The sequence below is a fragment of the Lepeophtheirus salmonis genome, chromosome 1, assembly GCF_016086655.4.
Source record: "Lepeophtheirus salmonis chromosome 1, UVic_Lsal_1.4, whole genome shotgun sequence".
NCBI lineage: Eukaryota > Metazoa > Arthropoda > Copepoda > Siphonostomatoida > Caligidae > Lepeophtheirus > Lepeophtheirus salmonis.
Window position 1 is genome coordinate 134029 of NC_052131.2, and position 19982 is coordinate 154010.

At 31.5% G+C, this 19982-nt stretch overlaps 1 protein-coding gene across 1 annotated transcript in view; it reads right to left on the reverse strand.

Moving 5' to 3' along the window:
* Positions 1–263: 263 nt before the first annotated feature.
* Epg5 (ectopic P-granules autophagy protein 5) overlaps positions 264–19982 on the reverse strand; it is a 53779-nt gene continuing 34060 nt past the window's right edge. The window contains 4 exon segments of the mRNA XM_040727262.2: positions 264–802; positions 2370–2717; positions 2773–3262; positions 3679–3893. Of these exon segments, the coding sequence (XP_040583196.1) occupies positions 598–802; positions 2370–2717; positions 2773–3262; positions 3679–3893 (1258 nt within the window). The 3' untranslated portion in view covers positions 264–597.

The following is a 19982-nucleotide window of genomic DNA, read 5'->3' on the forward strand; positions in this document are numbered from 1 at the left end:
CGGCACAGAGATGCAATTTGAAGATTTTTTTCCCCGACTATGTATTGTGAAAGAAACGTGGATTTAACGTCTTACATCTGTTTATTATATATTTTCAGGATCCCTCACAACAGAAATAAACACATCATCTACCAAGTATGGCAATTATGTCTCTAATGATTACATAACAAACCTATCAAAAAGAATGAAATCCACTATTAAATAAACTATATACATACGTACAATGACTATAAAGATATTAATAGTAATAATTCCACTGTGTATTATTGTCTACTACAAATTATATTTAGGTAAGAGAATTGTTTTTTTATACACTTAAAATGAAAAGCTAAACAAACTATGTAAGAGCGGGTGTAGATGATAAATAGACATCCTTACTCAAATCATTATGATAATAGGTAATGTAAGATAAGAATTTCTAGGTAATTATAATAGTAGTCAAACAAACAGAAAATAAATGTATATATAATATATGATTAACCAACATCTTAATAATAATGATTATATATAAGAAATAACTAATTAAGTAGCATTTTATATTTTAAATATCACATGCATGAGAAGAGGATTCACAATAGTACGTAGGGATGTTGTAACTTAGTCCTCCTTCAAGTAACTCTCCACATAGAGCTTGTCCACAACCAGACAGGCAATAAATTCTCTTGTGGCTTCAATCGTATTATTCTTCTCTGCTGTATTGTTAAGAACCCAATCAATGGATTCCGTCAGGCCAATATATGCTTTGTTCTGTTTCAAGGCATATAATTGTATTCTTGTATTGGTCACTTCTGCACGCTCCTTCCTAATTTGTTAGAGAAGAAAAATAAAAGCTGTACACACAAGTAGCAGATTTTACGCCTCATAATGTAAAACATTTTGCATTGATCGGATATACTATAAATTAAGGGTACCCCCTAACAAGTAGAAATTCAATTCTCGCAACCTTTTCATAACAAGTAAATAGCTTCGGTACGTCAAGCGAAGGCACGCAAAGTAAAGAATATGAGTGTTGGGTCTCGGTCTAGAAACCCTAGACCGGTCCGAGAACGTTATATTTCTTGTTGGACCGAATTAGTTCGGTCCAACAAAACCTGGGTCCCCAAAAAATCCGTTTAGACCGATTTTACAGATAAATTCACTATAACATGACATCATATGTTTTTTCAAGTACAATGACGCTATACGAAGCTTAAACAGAGATAGCTATTTTTGATCCCGTTGTTTCTTTTATAAGATTACAGTATTTTTTCTAGAAATTATGGTGAACTTTTGATTGTTTTTGACAAAAAAGAAATGACAGTTGATTTAGAAAAAGAAAAAAATGTTCTCACATAAAATGTGACCGAATCAAAATCGGTCTACAAAGTGAGATCGAAAAAACGGTCCACGGTCTGTACAGAAAAATCGGTCTAGAAAAATAATTCAAGACCGAACCGAAATCTCAACACTAAAGAATATATTGACAGATGAAGAGGAGAAAGATCTCGACTTTGCGTCCCTACGCTTGACCTACTTAAGTTGTTTTCTTATTATGCAAAGGTTGCGATAATTGAATTTCAACTATCCTACATATGTCGCTGTCTCCAATTTCGAGAAAGAAAGAGAAAGTAGGTTGACGAGCGGGCAAACCTCCAGAGGATACCCTTATACCACGTCTGGACATTTCTAGTTTATAATGTATCACAGAATACAACTGATGATATACAAGATATGTTCATTAGGAAAGTCAAAAATTGCAACATTCATACAGGGCCATGCTCAATTTTTTTATTATTATAAAAAGCATCCTTCTGGATGGTTTTTATTTCTTTGCACTTATTTCATCAATTTAAAAACGTATTTTGCATTTTGTCATAAATATATTTAAAAAAAGTTTAATATTAAGATTTTCGACAATACATTCTTCATTCAAAATCTTTGTCTTTTTTTTGGATTGCAACTTGTACAGTCTATTTAGAGTGCAATTTATAGATAGTATATATCATACAAAAGAATAAATATATAGGTAGATATTTCAAAAATAGAGCAAGACTTGGAGGCACAGCGAAATAACTTCAAGTTAATTTTTTCGCAAGGAAAAAAATAAAAATAATTTAAAAGATATGATAATTAATAAAATCCATTGAGAATGTGATTTCATAACTAGTCAATGCGCATTTAATGTCCTCCTACGCAACTCTCAAAATATGCATCTTTGAATTAACAAAAAATACATACGTAAGAAAAAAAGAGAGAAGGAAAGATTGAATCATTCTTTTTTTCTTTTTTACAAAGTACAATCTACCTACTACATACGTAGTTATGTACCATTATAACGGTTAAAATGAAATTGTAATGATGTCAAAACATCATACATAATCATAACGTACCCATTGTTATCCATTTCATCTTGATTATCATTTTCTTTGTGCTCCTGTAATTCACACGGAATGTTCTTACGAATTTTCCCATCCGTCGTTATTTGAGCATACAAGAATAGCATTAGACTGAGAGCCAAAAATCTTGCTCGTGGTGTAAGCTTATATTGAGAGGAGAGACCAATTGCTCCTAGAATGTTTCCAACAGTGCTTGAGTCAGAGGTAAGGGGTGCCAAACTCTCTAAAAACTGTAATAAAAATCCCACCACCTTCGACTCGGAATCCCCATAAAGGAGCTGACGATGACATAAACTCAGATATTCAGTGTATAGGAGAGGTAACTTGGGCTCATTCTCCTCACTATAAGATACTCATCAAATTATTTAAATTGATAATAAATATATGTGCTTCATACCTGAGTTGAATTTGTCGAAACCAGTCAAGGATAGAGCTCAATAAAACTTCTTCCTCTCGAATGGACTTACAATTGACTTTTTTCTTTCGAACATACGTCACTAAAACTAATAAATGCCCCATTTTCACAGCAGAGTCTAAAATCTCCTTCACATTAGTAGGCAGGAAAGTAATGTACTCGAGTACGAAAGACCATTCGGGAGGACTCTCATTTTGATTTTGCAACTCGTCCTCATCACCGTAATAGAAATAAGCGTCCAAAAGAGACTCCGCAGCCTTTGAAAAACCAGAAGGCCAGGAAATGACGGTAGAACTGAGTTGAGTTAGAAGAGAGATAACGATAGGACTACGGGATTTGTGTTCTTTGATCCAGGAGATGAGAACTTCTAAGACACATGAAGATAGAGGTGAAGATTGATTAACATTGAGGAGATTGAGATAGTCTTTGATGAGAGGTTTGAACTCATTCAATTGATTCTCTTTAGACATATCTGCGGAAATAATAGATTCATTGGTCAAAGAAGAAGTGGGTGAAGTCATTCGGTTGTTTTTTAACACATTAAACCTCTCACACTCCCCATACGAATAAATAAAAAATGTACATGGTTCAATACATAATAATAATAAGCAAATACATTTTTCAAGAATAAGAGCATACCACGTAATCAACATGCATACTTCGTCTTCAATCATCCCCAAATCTAATTAAACCCAAATTTACATGACTTGACAAATAAAAAAATAGTTTAAACCTCTCAAATGATGAACGCCTAAACACCCCCATCAGATATTCCTTCATAATCCCCAATATCTGCCTATACAGACTTCATAATATACACTACTTTGCATAATATTGAATTGATTTATGTGCATGAGGTTGTAGGAAAATGATTTTAAAGCTTCTTACTTGCTGGAACTCCCTTGTGAATATCCTCCTCCAGGATAATGTATAAATCCTTTTTCAATTGATTTTTTTGAGCAAAAAGAAAGTTCTTTCGTTTGGATCCACAGTTGATGAGGAGTCGAAAGAGACATTTGACAAGGGTTCTTCTCTTGGTATTGGATGGAACATCTGTAAGGGAATCATCATCGGTCTCTTTTAATGCAGCGGCTTTAAGTAATCTGAAAATATATTTAATCATTAGGTATAATCTGCAGAGGCACAATCAAATATGGTTGGTTGTCTGTACAACGTACTTGTTATAACTAGTGTGTATATGTATATGCAATTATCTTATCTTTATAAGCCATCAACTTTCTACAAACAAGAAGGGATCAAAAGATAGGTAGAGTGTTCATTGTACACAATAGTCATGTTTGTAATTATATATCTATACATATAAGATGGTAGGGAAGGTCTAACCAGCAAATCCTTTTCACAAAATACACAGTCATAAAAACTGAAGACATGTTGAGATATAATAATTCATTGATATGATTAATAAAGCAAGGTTTGTCCGTCTGTAAGTATGTATGTATGGTATGTTGTAATGTAAAACATAATCTTTTGATCTTTGAAATAACAGTGAATTGCTATTTAAAAGCGTTTTGCATGTGCCATCGAGCGTGATTACTGTATAGCTAAGGCTTAGCCAGGAAGCACTCTAGAGACTAAAGTACTCTCTGGCTCATTACTGATGAGTAGAGCTGAACTTTTAATAAGTGAAAACGAGCAGGAGGAGAAGGCGGAGCAAGACATTATGGTACTATGGAATAAATACCTTTGTTAATATAAACTGCCTGTTATATGGTTTTGAGCAGAGAAAATGAATTACAGATTTAAAGAAGAGAACCGTCTACATTTAAAATAGGGAAAATATCATAATTATGTTTAAATTCATATATATTTATTTCTTTATATATTTTTAAACCAATTTACAGGAAAAATAGACGAGAATGCTTACTTCAGAGCATTTTTCTAATTATTATAGGTAGTTTTTCAGTACAAAATTGTCAACTCTACTCATGAGTCATAATGTCATATTTTTTTCTCTCAACCGGTTATTATTATTCTTTCATTCTTGGGGAGAGAACATATATGTATTGAGTAATTACGTGTATGTGTGTGTGCTTATGAAAAACAGAGAGCAACACTGAGGATTTCTTGGGTCATACTGCTAAATCATGAGTAATATAATAGATAAAACTTATTATTATGAAACGACCAGAGAGATAAAAAGGTTTATCTCTCTTTCCTTTTGCATTTTATAATAACCATTTGAAACTACTTTTATAAAAATATACCTCTAGAATATGTTGAAGATCTCATTCATCATTTAAGTCATGCATACATACTTCCAGTTATAATATAAGATATATATATACCCAAGAAGGAGCTTGTATAAAGGGATCAACACTATTTATGGTGGTTTTTTTTTGGAGGGGGGGGGAGGGCGGAGAGAGGCTGTGTTTTTGGAGTTTTTATGAAAGAAAAATACAAAAATTACAATTTATTGAGAAATAATTTGAGAAATTTTCCAAAAATTTTTCAAAAATCCACAGCTCTTCACATAAAAAAAAAAAAAAAAAAAAAAATTCGATAAAAATTCAAAATAGAAAATTTTTCTGAGAAATATTTCAAAAATTCATAGTTATTCACCAAAAGTTACAAAAATCCATAGTTGCTCTGAAAAAATTATTTTTTTATGGAACATTTAAAAATCCAGAGCTGTTCTGAAAAAAAAAAATCAAATATTAAATTTTTTGGAAAAAAATTTCGAAAATCCATAGCTATACAAAGACAATTAATTTTTTGGAAAAAATTCAAATATTAATTTTTCTTGTACGAATCAAAAATTCCTTTTTTTTTGGGGGGGGGGGGCTAGAGGCCCTCCAGTTCTTCCGCTGTGGACGCACCTGTAAAACATTTATACATCTATACATGTCACGATGTTAATTGTATCACACAACCTTTCCTCAAAAAAGAAACAGAAAAAAGGCCCAAAATCATGTATTAGTTAGCCAAATAAATCAATCACACCAACTGCTATTCATAAGAGTAGCTATTATATTATTTCTATGAAGAAATAGCCAAAATTTCTTTATATAAACAATAAAATGGCCAATATATATATTTTATAAATGACAAAGGATCAACAATAAATTGATTTCCTGTTCTTTCGAAAACGGAGCATATGTATAGAATAATAACTTATAACTTTATTTATTTGTCAAAAAGAATACATTATTAAATAGCCATGACGTATCATCAAGGAAGAAGAGGGAATCAACAGCTAACACTAAAATACATAGGGTATTTTAGTGTTAGCGAGGTAACACCGTGATATATTGATGGTATCAAATTCTCTCAACCTCACAAACTGCGAGCGCATAAAGTAACGAAAGAATTAAAAGACTAGAATGAATGGTAGAGATGGTAAAAATGTGCACACATGTGGATTGAAAACCTTGATAGGCTCACATTATGTATACATATATACACAAAAAGAGAGTCTTTTGAATATAACGTAGTTTCATTGCCAAATTGCCTTTAAGCACAAGAAAATGTTTATTTTCTATAAATAAATATGTATTGTATATTATGTATAGAATCATTATGGAGTAGAAAAGAGTAGAAGAAATGAAATTCTCAATCCCAACAACTGTTAATTAACCGTTAATGGATGATGTTAGAAGAGAGAGAGAGAGAGAGACGCATGGAGTTCTATCTATTTATACACACGATAATATCTATGTATTTTCATACCAACCATCTGAATTGTTTGTAAGTCCCTTTAAACAATGAAACAAACACATATAAAAGTGAAATTAGCAATGCAGATATACGAATGTTCTGTTTTCACACATAAATAATACATCTGCTCTAAAATCATTCCCTATCGACTATCACTTATGATTATAGTACTTATTCAACATTAAGAGTCTCTGAAAAGGATTTCCACATGTTGGTAAGTTGAAAGTGAGTTGGTTTCTCTTCTCTCTGCCTACAAGGTCAACCAATGTCGATAAATGGGATTCTCAAATGTATAAATATGTAGACACATTCCCAGCTAGATTTAGCCCAATTTAAAATATCATGTTGACTACTTGATTTTCATCTCCAAGGAAAAGTTTACGGAATGTACAGTAACTTCACGAATAAATAATCACTAATCGCAAAATAGGGTAGTTTTTTGGACAAAAAATGAATTTACAGGGTGCACAAATACCATAATTAAAGGAATGCCAGGTACATAGCATCTGACAATCATTCTGATAGATTTGTGAGCAAGTCAAAGCATCCTGCTGGCTAAATGATGCTCGGTTTTGTAGAGAGTGATGAGAAAGATTTTTCTCCCATATGGTTCAACGAAAGTGACAATGCTAAGATCTACAAGCAGGCACTTCAGAGTCAAGTTATTCCACGTCTTGATGTAACTATGGTCGTGGGAGTTTCATATGGATAAATCCCCTGCCCATACATCAAATGCCGTTCAGCAGTATATTTCCAAGAAGCTGGGCTCAGAGGGGTTTTGGTCGAAAGAGGCTTCGTCTCCGTCTTCACCAAACCCGAACCCCCTTAATTTCAGCAATTAGGGCAAAATTGAGAAGGTTACCTGTTCCAAATCTCATCCAAATTTGGTGTCTCTAACGGGTACGGTTATTACAGCCTTAGCCGATATGTCTATCAGCTTTATCAAGAAGGCCTGTGCTGCTTTCAGAACAAGAATGTATATATGCATTGATGCTAAAGGCTCAGTTTTTGGGAAATGAATCATCTCTAAGGACTCCTTAAAAACAATCCAAAAACGTTTGTTCTACGAATTGATCTGCGGCCTTGGCAGCACTTTTAATGTTGTGTGTCTGGCATGCACCAGCTACTCGTCTCTACCCGGTACTTTCTACATGTGTATTACCTAAAGTAAGTTGTTCCTTTCCCTATAACTACTCTCCAAGGTTAACCAATGTCAATTACATCATTGCATGTAGAATGGAAATCATATTTTCATTTATGTATTATTTAAATTTCAAGTACCAATGTTATTGAACAAAAAATAGAGTGACAGTCATTATAAAAACAATGCATGAGAGAATAGAACAGTAGTACATAAGTACAAACATAAATAGATTGAAACTCCTTGTCGTCATGGTCATTTTACTAATATGTTATGTACAGTGTAGTACTCTTACAATGTACATACATAGATTATTCATACAGCCTTGGCATTATTATTGATTTTAATTACTTTTAATCTTTTGCATTAATTAATTAAAGACATAACCACCTAAATTCATAATGTATATCTAATATATAGAAGAAAAATATACAAACTAAACTTTTAATTCCCTAAAAACATTATTGATTAATTAAAAAAATAAATTTTTTCAAAATTGAAGCAATAATACTACAGGGTGTGGTTGTACAATTAAGAATCTTTTTAGAGCAGTTCTTTGGGAACCCTTAGTCGTACAGCTTTAAAAATTAGTTTATCAGATTTAGCAAACAATTTTGTATAAGTTCTGTTAACAAAGCGTTGAAAGTCCCCTCCGAGTACAACCATCGTGCAGCGACCATTGTTGCCCTCCATGCGCCCAAAGAGATTATCGACTTTCTCAAGTTGTCCTCAGCCACCGTGTGCAAAGTCGCAGAGGAGTTTGGAGGGATGGGGTCACCAGCAAGGAAGAAGGCAGATCAATCAGCCTACAAATTCGCTTTCGGACCATTTGGAGATGAAGAAATGTGGCCCCTAGTTCCCCGGACTGCAATCCTTTGGGCTATTGTGTGAGGGGCGTCTTGGAAAGGGAGTCCAACATGCGTGCTCACAACAATTTGGCTTCTCTGAGAGCCTACATTATTGAGGCTGTGAATAATATGAATAAATATCACCTGATCAAGACGTGCAGCAGGTTCCACGCCAGGTTAGAGGCCATGGGTGAGGCTGAGTAGATTGAATGATTAGGGTCATAGAGGGTCCCTACGTTTGTATATAAATAGATTAGTAAATATATCTACTAATTTAAACAATAAAAAGGTTCATGTCCTGCTCTCGAAAATTCTTAATTGTAAAACCACTCCCTGTATAACTTGGACCTTAACATGTTTGAATACGACATTTTTTATCTATTTATTTCCACCAGCAACGATAGTCAAACGCAAGATTAATAGAAATACACGTGTACGACTGATGTTTGACTTCTAGCACGCTTTTTAATATTGATGTCATAGTTTATGAGTGGTTGTGGGTTTTGTAAAAATCAGTCTTTCTTAACCAGCAGTCGGTACGATACATCAAGTTAAAAATTATAGCAATCGTGACGTCATAGACTATGATTGGCTCCTTTTTTGTCAAAATCTTGACTAGCAGACGAAAGCCTTTTCATAAGCAAATGCTCACGCATGAATGTTAGAAATGCATTCATATGAGATGCTCACAGTATTTTCCATTTCTCGCAACTTCACTCGTGGATATTCCAAAACGATATCGTGGACTTGTATGATCCTTTCAGAGGGTTTACTTCAATGGGACGTCCTGAGTGAAGAGCGTCTTCAGTGCTTGTTCTACCACAACAAAACTCTGTGAATCGTCTTAAGTTATGAAGAAGAGTCATCAAGATAATTCTCAGGGATTTTTTTTCGTTCACCTTACGATTTCTTGCGTAAAAACTAATGATTTATTAAACCCAAAATCACTTTTTCCATAAAAAAAAAAACGAACTATCCTACTTGAACGGCTGTTAAATCAACATTAACTCTTATATTTTATCAAAAAATGTCACATCCAAGCATGTTAAATGATATGTATAGGTTCTTATTTAGGACTGAAGACTGCAATCAAGTCCCCTTCCACCTTAGCCCTGCATATCAGTCCTAAAATTTTTAAAGTTATGTCCTTGATAAAGTCACTAAACTTATTTTCTTTTCCTTTTGTATCAGTTCTATTACTGGTCCCAATGACTTGATAGGACCGTTCCTAAGACTTGAAATGGACTAGACCGAATAAATAAGGACATGCATAAACCTAAGCATAATTTCTTCATTCAACCTTACCTGGCCTCACATTCCAACCTAATAGTAATGGACACGCCGATCACGAATCTGAAATTAGTTTTTTCGTATCAAATCTGATTTTTGCGAATTTTCGCACCAGATTTGATAGGACAAAAGTACTAGACGAATTTAGTATGAATATTGAAATATATTTTTTTTCTTAAGTTGTGTTATTATTATCTCGCATTTTGCTTTCAACATGTTTTGGGGATTCATTCTCGTTGTTTGAATGCAAAACCATATTGATATTGTACAACCTATCTAAGTAACAAATATTTCAAATTGTTTTCAGTTCTTCCTCCTACAATTGCATGCATTGCACATCCAAATATAAATTTACAAAAAGGAAAAAGGTGATGAAAGGTGAAAAAAATCCATAAATATGTTAATTTTTATTCAATTATTTGTTACTCTTGCTAAATGCAAAATAAAAAAACATCATAAAAGGATTCATTTATAATAACAGAAAACAAATAAATAAATAGGAAGTTGGTTCTCAAGGAACAGGGAATTTTTCTCAAGATCCACAACTTCCTTCCTTCCAAGACCATTCACAAGAGGTTACTTTACTCACAAACTCACATTTTCCTCCTTTGCATCATATCAATGAACTGGATTTGTATTGCACAATCAGACGACAAAAGTAGATTTTGCAATCATTTATTTAATTGGACTACATACATTAACATAATATGTACCTATTCATCAAAAAGGAAGTATTGCAACGCCCTCTCTCAACTTCTCCCTTACAAGGACGAATAATGAACTAAAGCTAGAGGTCTGATCCGTTGGTATCCAGCCCAATATATCATTTCGGATAATAGTAGAAGGAGCCTAAGTACCCAGAGTTATTAGGTGTCGATGAACAGACAAATTTTGATTTAATGATATAGAAGATGTCTCCGCAAGAAATCCTTGGTGTTACTCTCATAAGTAATTGCTCAATATTTAGAAGTTCTCTCCTTAAGAATAAAGTAATAATAAAAAAGTTTGTTAAACAAATAACAATAAGACGTAATGAGCCAAGGAGTACTTTAGTTTCTAGAGCGCTCTATCTCTGAGATTTAGCCACACATACACTCATATCTGAACCTCCTTTAATGAAGCACTATATCAAAATACCACCAAGATTTCATTAATAGGAGTATATGGTTATTTTTTGAATCAAAAATGACTTCACAGATTGCAAACTGACAGAAATATAGATAAATCTTGCTTTATTAATATAAATACCTTTTCATTACAATTCAGAACATACAAGATTCTACCTAACAATAAGTATTACTATGAGGACATGTATATTATTGTTGGAGTTCAGCTTAGAAAGCCTAAACTGATCTGAGACGTGATAGTTTTAACTGATTCGGTTCAACATCAGTTTCAACCGAAGTATTGGTTTAAATCAATCCAGAAAAAAATCATTGGTTTAAACACTAAGACAGTACAACATTTGACAAAAATATTTAATTGCAGTATCTCTCAATCTTTTCTTCAAAAAAAAAAGAAAAAAAAAAATGATGAAATTAACTGTTGGTTTGCAAATAAGGGCATTTCATTCTTTAATACTAAGGGTATTCAGTAATTAGCAAGATTTAATTTGATTTTAATTATAAAAAGCAGCGATATCCGCAGCTTACATAAATAAATTAAAGAAATTATTATTTTAATGCAGTGACGTCCACAGGATTTTTGTTTTTGAGGGCTTGATCTATACTTATTCATAAAATATTAAATTTTTTGGAAAAATTTTTTACAAAATTAAATTTCAAATATTTAATTTTTTGGAAAAAATTATGAAAATTTCATAACTATTCAAATACATTAAATTTTTTGAAAAAAAATTGATAAATAATTTTTTTTTTTTGAAAAAAAAAAAATTAAAAACTAAATTTAATTCCGGATATTAAATTTTTTTTAGTAAAAAGCAAAAGCCCCTCCAGCCCTCCCCCTGCGGACCCCCTTGTAGTGATTATATAAAGCTGTTACAATCAATATTCATTGCACCTACATATCTCTAAATCTGTAAAGACACGGAATGAGTTGAAAGTAAGCCAATGACGTCATTCAACCAACTCACTCAGAATTTCAAAGTCGAATATTAGCAACTTTATTAATACTCCAAGAACAAGAGCAGAGAAATCAACAGCGGATACAATTTATAAATATAGTCTTTTGCGATCAAAACGACTTGCACAGTTTGCAAATCCCCAAACAATAGAGTAGTTTGTAAATAATAATGTGAGGTTTTCAATCATCACATGAGGCTCATACCAGTTCGGTGAAAGTTTTAAATATTACATGTGAGTAGTAGATAGTTAGGTATACAATACATACATAAAAAGAGTTGACGACGGAAATAAAAGGAAGAAGGCGAGATTAAAATTGATTTTGATCTCATAAGAAACACGTGTCCATATGATATGATTTTTTTTTATTTATTGAGTACTAGTCCATGAGGATAGCCATACATGTAATAAGTACGCGAATTACATACTTACAATACAGATTATAATGAGGGATGTCCGGAGGGGTTCGGATGGAGGGGCTGACACTATTAAGGAATTTTTTCTCTATAATTTTTTTCGTTAATTGTCCTTCATTGTCGTCTTTTTTTTTTATTTGCTTGTAAGGTTATACATAAATATATAGACCTCGAAAATTTAATTATTTGAAAGTTTTTTCACAAATTTTAATTTTTTGTTAATAGCTATGGATTTTTGAAATTTTTGTGAATAGCTATGAATTAAAAAAAAAAAAATAATAATTTTTTGTGAAGAGCTCTGAATTTTTGAATTTTTTTTTCCCAAAAATATAACTTTTTGTGAATAGTTTTGGATTTTTTAATTTGTTTTTCAAAATATTTAATATTTAAAATTTAGTTTTTAAAAAGTTTTGTGAATAGCTTTGGATTTTTGAAAATAAAATTCCAAAAAATTAATTTTTTGTGAATAGCTATAGATTTTTGGTATTTTTTTTCGCCAAAAATAGAATATTTGAAATTTTATTTAAAAAAATTTAATAATTGAAACTTAATTTTTGAAAACAAATGAGTATAATGTACACATATATTTTGTGGAACAACTCACATTTAAATTATGTGTGAATGTGATACAAATTCCAAGTAGACAACAATGTTCTATGTACTCGCAGACTTTGTTTACATATTAGGCTTGTGAGTAGATTCTTGACAATAAGTCATTATTAACAAAAAAAAAAATAACGAAATTCAATTTCTTCCTGTTCTGTATTAGATCATTCCACTAATTAAAGAATACTTTTATAAATAGCCCATAAAAGCAACTTTACATACCTTCAAAAGGTTGTCATCATTATGTAGCATGTATGTAGTAAGCACAAATTGCAAAGGCCCACCTACCCAGCTAGCTATATACAACGGTATATATATATTGTACATCATACCTACATAGGTATTAGCAATACACACGTGTTTGTCAATTTGAAATTATTGTAGAGAGTTCTATGTAGTGTATATTTTTATATACTTATGAAGAAACCATCAAATGAGTGGCCGACTCAACGACTTAAGAGTCTTTACTTCAGACCTATTACGTAGATAGTTTTATTATCAATAGATAAATATATTCCTATTTTTAAACATCACGCAATATATGAAATAATTTATTTTAAAATAACCAGTTTTTGCAATTGACTCCTTGATGATTTACATCAATTTTTCACTATATAACTGGCAGTAACTCAAGTCAGAGTAGTAGAGTCTGCTAACAGCATCTTCTTTCATCCTCCTACAAGAATCATACATTACATTAATAGTTATATGAAGACTAGTGTTGGGTTTAGGTTTGAATATCCTAGACTGGTCTGAGGCCGTTATATTTTTTGTTGGACCAAATTAGTTCGGCCAAGAAGATCAGTCTGGACCGATCTCATATAAAAATTTGGTATAGATCGGTCCGAAGGAAAATTAGGTCTAGTTCGGTCCCAAAAAAAAAAATCGACTGATTTTACAGATAAATTTTTATAAGATGGCGTCATTTCTTTTTTCAAGTACAATGACGTTATACGAAGTCTAAACAGAGATAGATTGGATTAATTTTGATTCCGTCGTCTCTTATACGTATACAGTATTTGTGTACTTTTGTAATTTTTTTGAAAAAATTGAATGACAGTTGATCTAGAAAAAAAATTGTATCTCATTATATATGAGACCGAATCAAACTGGGTCTACAAAATGAGAGCGAAAAAAATGGGTCCATGGTTGAGACCGTTGTCTGGACAGAAAATGGGTCCAAATCGGTCTTTCAAAAATCACCTAAGACCGAACCGAAAACAAAATTCGGTGCTGGAGCGAGTCTCAACACTAATGAAGACATATTTTACATAGGTAGTAGTATACTCTCCCTTTAAGTGGAGGATGGATAGATGGATGGATGCGTATGACTAGGACTCTTAGTTCATTTATTTATAAATACCCATGTACTCTACTGATTTTGAAATCCAAACAGGTTTGTTCACCAGCCCGCCTATTGCAAAATATGTATTTACGTACCTATATATCTAGAAAGAATTAACCTACTTCGGTTCTATGTACATTAATCATTGCTTTTTCTCGTTCTTTCTTTGTGGGTTTCAAAGACGTACTTAGGTAGATTAATAGGTAGCGGTACTATGTGTACACGTTTTCATTTGGGCTTTAGGGAAAGAACGCACAGGAGAAGGGAGTAGGCGAGTATGTAAATAAGAATGATATCCTTGGTAAGGATAGAATATTACGCCATATATTTATTTATTTCCTTCTCAGCTATTGATCCTTAAAAATGTCTTGTAAAAAAATATGGGTCAAACCTCCTTCAATATTAAATACGTCATATTAATAAAATGAGTAGGAACCTAAGGTTAATGATCCCAACTCAAAATATATGGCAGGTAATTTATTTATTTAAACAACATAGTTCCTAATTAGGAATTGCATTTTCGAGGTCTTTATATTTATGTACATCCGTACAAGCAAATAATAATAAAATAAAAAGACGACAATGAAGGACAATTAACGAATAATTACTAATATTTAGTAAGATCATTTGATTTAGATGAGAATTTTGCATTTCAACTTATGACGTTCCCATTTTTTATTTATTACATATTTGTTCTTGTAAGACGATAAAAATTAAAAAAAAAAGGATTGGAAGTCTCAACTTGGACCCAGGAGCCAATTAAAATGTAAATAAAAAATCCCGTTCATCCCTGATTGTTAAATTATTGCAAAAATATATATGTATATAGGTACAGCGTGTGGATATTTTTGTACTAAATTGGTCTACACCTACCTATAATAGTCAAAAAATGTTATACATTGTGTGTATAATAGGACCAAACTTAAGATTTATTGTAAGTACAATGACCATTGATCAACCGTTAGAATTCAAAATATGAATTACACGAATTAAGTACATTGTACAGAATCATCTTTCGAATCAACAAAACCTAATTTTGGTACTCCTTTTTAGTTATTTAATTTTTAAGTAATTATCATCTTTATATAATAATATAAACTGTCATTTCTAATTTAATCAAAAAATACTGCTAAAAAACGAGTTCTTTAGTTCTTGAAATATATACTTTTTTTTAGAATAAAGAAGCTTAGATAGGCACCAAGTCAGAGGAACTGTCGAAAACTTTATCTTTCCCTCTCTTATGTAGATAATTACCAGTTCCTTACAATCCCCTGTAACTTTTGTTAGAGGGGCAAACGTTTTGCGAAGCTGAAGGATATCTTATTCTTCTTTTCTACTCTTTCTTCAAGAGATGGATAATTGAGGTCCTTGATATCACACACAATAATGACTTAGCCTAAATAATAGTTTAACCAAACACACAAATATTGACGAATCCTACTACTGAACAGAGTGTGTCCTATGAATGCAAATTCGTCAATCAGTAATACCTACTTGAAAACAAAAAGGAATACTTATGTACTACGCAGTAAATTTGACTAGTTACTAACACATGCAAGGGGGGGGACTACAACCCTCTCAATGTAGTTATTTTTCTTGTAATATTCACATTCTAAATTTATATTTATATGATGTTAAAATGATAACTAATAAGAAATAAAGAAATAATTGAAGAAAGGTTTTTCTTTTTTTATTTACTGTACTGAAGATTAATAATGTTTACATATTATATTTCATCAATGGTCTAGGGGCCATCCCTTATTGCTCTCTACAGTCAAAGAAATTGGAGTAACAAAAAAATTATAAAACATTATTTATTTTTTTTGTTCATAGAAATATTTTAATGAAACACATATTTTTAACATAACTCACAAAAAAAAAAAAGTTTTGCTTCATACGTGTTAAGAAATTGCAATTGTGCTAGAAGTAAACGTTAACCAAATTTGTATTTGTGTTCTAATTACCTAGATGCAGTATTAAAATTAAGTTCCGCTGATTTTGACAAGGATTTCTAATTTTGGGGGCACCTGAGTCATCCTATTATATATATGATGCAATCATGATCTATTGACGTGTAATAATATTGATTATACATAAAACACTGTTCAAAAAATCAATTTAAATATATGAAAGACCATAGGTATATGAGGTAATTGAAGATCATAAATCAGTGGTAGGCAGTTTTTTGGATGAAAAGGCCTTATGATATATTTAGTGTCATATGACAGGGTACTATGCAACTATAATACATACATAATTAATACACTTTCTTGATCTCAAATAACTTTTTTTGTATAATAATACCCCTGTCTTACTTTGATGGCTTAATATTGATAATTGGAAGGAATATATGGTTATCTACTATAGTTGAAGTAGGAAATGAAACATTTTGCAGGCCAGGGGTTGTCGAACATAGCATCCCCTCTATTAGCATGGAAGCCTACCACGGAAGGATTGTTTTTGGTTTGATGCAGCACATTTGTTGACAGGGATGAGGTGAAACTATAGAAATCCCTTCTGTGAGTTGTGGGAGGGAAGAAAGTCCTTCAGGCTGAAGGAGAATAAGAAGAGTGTGGGTTGAGAGTGGAGGAGGTGAGGGGAAGATGGGTAGAGAAATGAGAAACAAAAGGGATACTGTTCAACCCCTCCCCCCCCCCATATCTTTCGTCAGTGTGTATTTTTATATGTTTAAGCCTTGATATCATTCATGGTCGTAGAAACAGATCTAGTACATAGTTATGCTAAGTAAGTAATATCTTTAATGAAATTAGAAGGGATGCATGGGCGTTCGCAAGATATTATATATATATATTTTTTTTTTTTTTTTGGGGGGCTTGGTTTTTGGGGGAAAAAGTGGAAAATTAATTTTTTGGAAAAAAAATTCAGATATTAAATTTTTCGGTGAAAAATTTCAAAAATCCATAGCTGTTTACAACAAATGAAATATTTTTTCTAAAATTAAACTTCAAAAAATAAATTTTGCCCTTAGAAATTTCAAAACCCATAGCTATTCACAAACAATGAAATAAAGTTATAAAATTAAATTTCAAATGTAAATTTTTCGGAGAAAAATTTCAAAAATCCATAGGAATTCACAGACAATTAAATTTTTTGGAAAACATTTTTAATTATTAAATTTTTCGGTGAAAAATTTCAAAAATCCAAAGCTTTTTAAAAAAATTAAATGTCTTGGATATTTTTTTCAAAAATCTAGAGCTATTCACAAAAGCTAAAATTTCAAATATAAAATAATTAATTTTTCTTAGAAAAATTTCCAAAATACATTGGTATTCACAGTCAATTAAATGAATTTTTAAGATTAAATTTCAAATATAAAATTATTTGGAAAAAAAATTCAATAAACTCCCACCTATTGAGGGACAATTAAATTTTTTGGAAAAAAATTTCAAAAATCTATAGCTGTTTTCAAAAATTTAAATTTATTTAAAAAAAAATTCAAAAATCCAGAGCAGTTCACAAAAATGAAATTTCAAACATAGAATAATTAATTTTTCTGAGAAAAATTTCAAAAATACATAGCTATTCACAGACAATTAAATGAATTTTAAAATTAAATTACAAATAAAAAATTATTTGGAAAAAGCCTTCAATAAACTCCCACGTATTCACGGACAATTAAATTTTTTGGAAAAAAATTTCAAAAATTTAAATTTATAAAAAAAATTCAAAAATCTAGAGCTGTTTACAAAAAATGAAATTTCAAATATAAAATATTAAATTTATTTAAAAAAAAATTCAAAATCCATAGCTGTTCACAAAAAATGAAATTTCAAATATTAAATTTTTAATATAAATTTTTTGGAAACAAATTTCAATTATAAAATATTGAATTTTTTTGGAAAAATTTCTAAAATTAAATTTCAAATATTTAATTTTTCTGAATTTTTTTTCAAAAATCCACAGCTATTCACAGAATATTAACTTTTTTGGAAAAAAAATTGGAAAATTTAACTAAATTTTTGTAAGAATAAAAAATTACATAATTGAGTGTGGGGGCTGCTGCGTACGCCCCTGGGATGAGATAGAATGTTTTTTGTTTTTTTTTCATGTTTAATAATTAGTTAATGTCTTACAGTGTTACATATTATTTACATAACATGACATTGACATGTACATATGTACATTGTATATAGAGACATTGTGTAAGATCGTCTTGGATTTTTAAGCAGAACTGACAAATACACAAATTGTACAAATGGTGTTGTTAACAAATACATACATAGCATTTTGAGTCATCCGTGCCTCATACACGTAATGATATGTAGATTCTTTGATTAGTGCATGTATTTCATGTAAGTATGATGTGTCTCTACTTAATACTAAAAACCCCTTTCATTTCAACAGTCAATATGTATACCCATAATAAATATATACCCTAGTATATGAACTTGAAAACGAAAAAACAAAACGAAATATCAAAGAGTTCGTTCCTTATCTACAACTAATAATATATATAATTACCATCACCATCATAAATGAAAACGTGAAAGGCTACATAGAGAGAGAAATAAGAGTCATGAACACAACATATACATATGTCTAATGTAATACCATCACAATTCTCCGTTAGCTACATACTACACATATGTAGCCCGTTAACCCGAAACCAAGTGGCTAGGAGTAGGATTTTTGGTATACACCGGCCTTTTGCTATAATAATATTTGTATTCAGAAGTTTCAGAAATTCAAAGAAAAAAAAAAAGTATTATATGTAGCTAAAAATAGGTACATACTCGTGTTGAGACTGGGTCCATCACCGATTTTTTTTTCGGTTCAGTCTTAATTGATTTTTTTCTACATCGAGTTGGACCGATTATTCGGTCCAAACTACGGTTTCAGACTGTGAAGCGGGTTTTTTTCGGTCTCATATTGGGGATCGATATTTTTTTGGTCCCGCAGGGTCTAAATTAACAATTCAACCACTATTCGCGATAATGATAAAAATGGGAATTGAGAATATGGGATAAGACTAGTTTAAAGTTTATTTTTTCTTATTAAAATATAAAATTAAATATTAAAAATTTCCCAGTATTTAATATTTACTAACGGAATCCCATAATTTAAATGTTTTGTTTCCCCGAAAAGGAGAAACCTTAGTACAGACAAGGCATGTAAATATGAAAACGGAATTTACCAAGAAATAGGTATAACAGTCAGTGTTGTTTCTGTAAGACAACACCATTGAACAACTTCCTTTATTTTGACTTTTGGTAAATAAGATTTTACATTCTCCCCAATGCAAGTTCCATACTAAAGTACAGTTGTAATAACGTTGAAAATGTCGAATTTCGTGCCTGGCAACTCCGATTTGCTAACGGAATCGTATCGAATGCTTGTCAAAGCTTACGGTGAGCATGTTTTTGGTAAATAACAGTGCTTTGAGTGGTTTAAGAAATTCAAGAGTGGCTATTTTGACGTGAGAAACAAAGAACGAGGAAAACCACTGAAAAAGATTAAAAACAGGGAAGAGTACAAGCATTATTGGATGAGGATGACTCTCAAACTCAGCAAGAACTCGCGGATCTATTGAATGTGACACGACCCACCGTCTCCATACGTTTGAAAGCAAAGGGAAGGATACGGAAGATAGGAACATGGATTTTACATCATATTGCTTCACGATATTGCACCTTCACAAACACAGCAAAACTGGTCAAGGTACCTATTGAGACGTTTGGTTGGGAATATATACTCATGCAGCTTGCTCAACAGTCTTGGTTCTGTCCCATTAACACCTGTTTGCACCGATGGGATCCACACTTGCTCAAA